General features: G+C 34.8%; 1 protein-coding gene across 8 annotated transcripts in view; it reads right to left on the bottom strand.

Annotated features, from left to right (window-relative positions):
- Positions 1-1,086: 1,086 nt before the first annotated feature.
- The window catches only part of ptpn5 (protein tyrosine phosphatase non-receptor type 5), a 98,065-nt gene continuing 93,044 nt past the window's right edge, over positions 1,087-6,107 (bottom strand). For all 8 annotated transcript variants that reach the window (XM_052559955.1, XM_052559951.1, XM_052559956.1 and 5 more), the window contains one exon: positions 1,087-5,604. In XM_052559955.1, coding sequence (XP_052415915.1) covers positions 5,511-5,604 — 94 coding nt within the window. In that variant the 3' untranslated portion in view covers positions 1,087-5,510. The remainder of the gene's footprint in view (positions 5,605-6,107) is intronic.

Below are 6,107 nucleotides of genomic sequence, written 5' to 3'. Positions count from 1 at the left end.
AAAAAGAAATCAAGAATTAAATCAAAGATTATTTATTTATGTAGAAATAAATCAACAGCTTGGCTGTCTAAACTGAACGTGACAAACGACCGTTGCAAATCATTTTGTGTCAGTTTGCCATATATATTAACATTATATATATATAACATTCTCAATATTTTCTGGAATTTTATCGATATATTTATCGATATAGATAATTAGACAATATATTTGAGTGTGTTATTGTGCGGATATCTTAAGGACTACCGTGGACAGCTGACTCCTAAAGTTTTTGAATATTTAATTTTCTATGTGTTCAGTTCACAGCAGTGATAGAAATTAATCATTTTCAATAAGTTTAAATGTATTTTTTACCCTTTATGTGCAATTTTACCTTTATTAAACCAATTTTTCTAAAAGTGTGCATCATCTTTTGAGTAAAATTCTTACATTTAATCTGCAAATTGTAATAATAATACATTTAGATTTACTAAACAAATAAAATCAATATCAATATCAAGAAGATACATTGAATGTAAAATTAAAACAATTAAAACCTCCAGCAGGCGGCAGTAAGTCACTGTAAGTGAGTCATTGCAATTGAACCGAATCATTTAACGAATCATTGATTCAGGAACGAACCACAGTCATGATGCTCAGAAACACAAAACAGTGCTCCGTGGCTGTGTTCGGAATTATTTTTGTTGGCGAAATAGATCAAAAACAGGCATGGTGTCTAAAATGTAATTCTATTAATATGAACTTATTGTTTATTGAACTGTTGTATAAAATTAATATCACTTTTGTAACCATGCTGATTTTTTTTAATGGCACTCTTCGTGAGATATTGATTAACCATATGAAATGATATAAACATTTATTTTCTACCCTCTTGAAATTTGTGATCATTCTTAATGCATAGACTGAATAGAACGTGCACTAGTTAGTGTAGTCGCTTACGCATGCACTCTGTAAGAGAGTTTTGTTTGGTGTTTGCAATATACTCCATAAGGCTCAGAATTATGATTATGATTTTGTAGCTTTTGTGTATAATCTGAAGCCTATGCACCTTTTCTTCATGTCAATCAAAGTCCAAACAACCCATGGTCCTGATTAACAGAAAGGTGTTTTTATTTAAAAATTAAAGCTTATACCAATTATACAAGCCATAATATTGTAAACTTAGTCATGTTACATTCTATTTGGATTCAACAGCAGAAGAACAATACGAAAGCAATGAGGCAAATAGAATTTTCAAACCACATCTATTTCACTATAGAACAGGATTCAAATTAAACCAAAACATTGATTTTCTTTTTTCTTTTTTTAGATCTATGATCCGGTGCCAAACATTTCAACCAAAACCACAGGACCATAAATAAGCAGAAAATATTAAAACACTGCTCAACACATGGTTTCTAGAAAATAAAAGACCTGAAAATATTCTGTGTGATTGAAGAAGAAAAAAGTCAAATACTCAGGTGGCATTGAAATATATGAGCAATTAAGACAACTGAGGCACAAGCCTCTGCATTCACATTCATAAAATCAGTATTTCATCTTTGTGCTTGTTTTAGATTTGTACAGTAGTGCATAAAGACATACTATGCTGGTAGTGAGTCATTCATGATGATTAAATTAATGTCTATTTAAACATAAAACAGCACACTCTCTTTTAAATATATTCAAATCACTTTGGCCCAGGATCTAATTTGTGTGTATGATAGAATGATATACTGGTTTGCTGGTGCCTGTGTGTCTGTTACTCTTCTCTGGCAACGCAGACGAGCCGGACAGATGGAGCGTCCTGTAGGAAGTGCACGGGGTCCGACTGAGAGTGAGTGGGCAGCAGGCGGGGGGAGGGGTACGACTTCTCTAAACTGCTATATTGGCCCTTCTCTCAGTCTTTGAATATAACATTGATTCAAATGATTCTATTTTATTAGACTTCAAAATAATAAATCGGTACATCCGATGAAAACAGGATTCATTTGTGTGATCACTGGTGATTAAGGCTACTAACTCTGCTTTACTCTGTCTTTTTAGAATAGAATTTCCTCACAGTGAATAAAATCACTGTACTAAAACAGTAGTCCTAGAGTTTGATGACTTCGGAAATGTTCAGCAAAGTTGTCCTGGCAGACAATGTACAAAACCAGTAAACGGCCATCAGGGTGGCAAACAGCGTGTAACTGACACACAGAGATTCGGTTCAACATTTCAAAAATGATTCCTCTAAGGAATGTTCTGGTTGGAATTTAGGCGCTGTCCACAGCATTTGTGCCATTATCTCAGAAAATACATTTCCAGGTAGATTAACTTCTGGTTATGCTTCAGATGTATTCACATATATAGTGAAAGTGAATGATTTTACAGGCTACAGTCACTGAATGATTGTCAGCAAGCAATTCTGTCAAAACTATGACTTTTGTGTTTTTTTGAAGGAAGTCTCAAATATTTTCTGTGATAATTGACACAAATGCTGTAAAATAGAGCTTGTATTTACATTCCTCTAAAGGAGTCAGTTAATCATTATTGATAAAAACCTGTTTTCAAACTCACTTGGACCTCACAAGATCAGTTTTGTATTAGTTTCCCATTAAGGGACAAAAACTGTGCCTTATATGTTGTCTAAGTTCAAAGATGTAGCTTTTTGACTGGAAGCAAGGCACGGATGTTTAATGGAAAAACTAATTACTGAAAAAGATAGACAGGGTTAATAATTTACTCCATATACTATTTAAACGTTTAGGTTAGAAGACTTGTTTAATCCTTATTTTCAGCAAAGATACATTAAATTGATCCAAAGTAACAATAAAGACTTTCACAGTGTTAAGACAGTATTCTGCTGTAGATAAATGCTGTTCTTTTGAACTTTCTATTCATCAAAGATTCCTGAAAAAACTATTGATCATGGTTTGCACAAAAATATCAAGTAGTACAGCGGTTTTCAACATTGCTAATAATAAGAAATGTTACTTTAGCACCAAATCAGAATAATAGAAATAATTCTGAAGTCTGGAGTAATAACTGCTGAAAAAATTCAGCTTTTCCGTCACAGAAACAAATTACATTTTGCTTTTTACTGTATTTTTATTTTACAAATAAATGTGGCGTCAGAGACTTCTTTCAAAAAAATAAAATAAAAATAGTTACTCACCCCAAACTTTTGAACTTATATATATACTGTATAATTCAAAATTAGTAAATAACGGAATAAAAAAAAGAAATATAAATCTAGCTCTACAAATCACTGTATAATTCAAAATGAGTAAATAACTGAATAAAACTAAAAAATGAATTGTAAATCTAGCTCCCTATATGTATATTACTAGATTTCGTTATTAGTTTCATTTATTTATATACTGTATTTGTATACATACATTCATACATACATGTTATGAAAAGGAGGAGGCAAACATTGGCATAAAATAATATACTAACATGCATGTAAGAAAAGATAACACACTGATCAAGAAAGGTCATGTGAGTAAGAGAACAGGTTTTACCGTGGGAATTCAGATATTTCACTTTAAAAATATATAAATGCTGGTTTCATATATGTACACAATTCCACATGGTGTTTCAACTTCAGTTTTCAAAGTTTGTAAATACAGAATTCAGATTGTTCAGGTTTTGCGGTATGGACCAATCACTACAGTCTTTGGCAGTGTAATAACAGCACAAAAACAGAGACAAAACTCAATAAATAGGACTAATATGACAGTTCATTAAAAACAAATAATAAAATTCAGTTACTCAGTACCAACTAAATCACGAAAGCAGTTCTGCAATAATAAAAAGACTATAACAGCAGCGATTAAAGCACGTGAATGAAAGTCATTCTCATTTCTAGCAAACTATCATGAGGCCTTAAACTAACAACACCTACCAAAAAAAAAAAAAAAAAAGTACAATCTCTTGTGTAACAAGGAGGTGTTTTCAAGCTTCTGTAAACCTCCTAATTTCAGCTCAGAGCTGCCTGGAAGGAAACATCATTTTGAGGACACATGACTAGCTGGAGAACGACTGGAGACAATTAAGGTGGTAGCAGTACGGTCTAAAGAAATTCAGAGGAGAGCTTGCACTGGTACTTCCAGCTGGATCACACGAGTCCGTCGGACTGAAGATGCTTATTCCAACAGCAGACACTCTGCTTTATCAGAAGGCTTTTGCACATAATCACACACACATGTCTGCTTCTAATCAAACAAGTCCTTGCTCATAATTAAAAAGAAGTTCAAAATGTACTTGCTCATGCAAACTGCAAGTCTCAGCAAAGCTGTACGAGCTGCCAACTCAGGCAAATACTGATTATACGTCTTAACTAAGCAGATACGCAGACCCACATATAAACAATGTTAAACAGGCTCAGAAACTAAACAGAAACTAGCAAAAAACATCACAACTATATATGTCCCATTGTCATGATTTCTGCTATTGATACAAGCTGTGATTTACAAATTTAACATTAGTTGGATACAGTGTTTCGGCATTTTTGATACATAAAACCTTGAGTTGCAGCATCAATGCTTTTTAGAGTCCAACTAAAATGTTTCACACGATATAGCGTCTGACAACACGCGAATCGAGAAGGCAAAGGTATGCTGAGGGATAATGTACATCATTCTGTACGGAGATCAGTCTCTGTCCCTCTCTCAGTCTTACTGAATGAGACGATGACAGGCTGTTACACCACACTGCCTTTAGCTCTGCCCGACAACATTTACACACAGCCATACAGACCCCAGTACAAACAGAAAGACACATATTAAGGCCATTTTGTATTAAATGTGGTAGTCTAACCTCTTCAAGAGACCAACCGCACATCTGGAGTTAAAGTCTGATAATCATCGAACACATAGTAAACAGTACCTCTCTTTCCCCTTCTGTTTCTGCGACACTATCACACACACAAACACACACGCACACACACACGCACATGCACACACAGACATACTGATGTTCAGATTGCCAAGAGGTTGATCTTTCAACATGTAAGACCCCTTAATGTACAGGCACACTTCACTACAAATCTCATCTTAACATTGAGTTATAAATCCTGTAAAAATGTCTTCGAAGTAAAAGGAAAATTGCTGTATCTGTAGGCTCAGAACTTCAGGAGGTCTCTAAATCTAATGTTAAATTTACATCATAAATGGAGGCCTTGGTGTCTGCTTGTTATTGTGTTCATACCACTGTATATAAAGTATGCACGTATTCAAACATTGTCACATTTGAGCACTGATGGTCTGCTGAGCGGTATTATGTGGGCAGTACTTGTGTATGACATAACTGACCTCTTTATGTTACTGTTATGGTAAAGAAAAAAGTGAAAGTATATTTAATAGCTGATTGGTGGGATTTAGGTTTTGGAGATTGGACTCTAATAGCTAAAATCTAATATTAGGTCTGCTCCTAAAACTTCTGTAGTGTTTGAAGACATGATACTTGAGGTACTGAGGGTCAGTTTGGATGAAGGTCAACTGCTCTGTGAGGAGTGATGTGAAGGTTATGCGCTCATGGAGGCTTTACTCTTCTGAGGTCTCTCGAAGCTGTCTTTCGTACAGGCTGAGTACATGATGAACAAACTGATACTGCTCCGCTGTCTGGATCATGCCGCCTCTGTAATCACAGCAACAACAACATGAGACCAACTGTTAATATACTTAAAGAGATAGTTCTCCCCGAAAATGTAAATTCTGTCATTAATTACTCTACCTTATGTTGTTTCAAATCTGTAAGACCTTATTTTATCTTCGGAACACAAATTAAGATTTTTTTATGAAATCTGAGAGCTCTCTGAGCCTCCATTGACAGCAAAGTAACTACCATGTTCAAGACCCAGAAACATACTGTAGTAGGGAGGGACATTATTAAAAAAGTCCATGTGACACTAGTGGTTCAACCGTAATTTTTCTGCGCAAAGCAAACAAAACAAAACTTTATTTAGCAAGTTTAAAGTTCTCTTCCGTGTTAATCTCCACCACCATTCATGATAATACCATGACACACATGTGTGATGCTGCTCAGGAGCCAGGGTTTTGACATAAACCCGGCACTACAGCCATTTTAGCAAACAGAGGAATGCACAATTATGCGTCGTGAACGCTCGGCGAAGTCTGACA

The sequence above is a fragment of the Carassius gibelio genome, chromosome B7 (genome assembly GCF_023724105.1).
Source record: "Carassius gibelio isolate Cgi1373 ecotype wild population from Czech Republic chromosome B7, carGib1.2-hapl.c, whole genome shotgun sequence".
NCBI lineage: Eukaryota > Metazoa > Chordata > Actinopteri > Cypriniformes > Cyprinidae > Carassius > Carassius gibelio.
The sequence above is the reverse complement of the archived record's forward strand: the minus strand, read 5'-3'. Positions and strand labels throughout refer to the sequence as shown.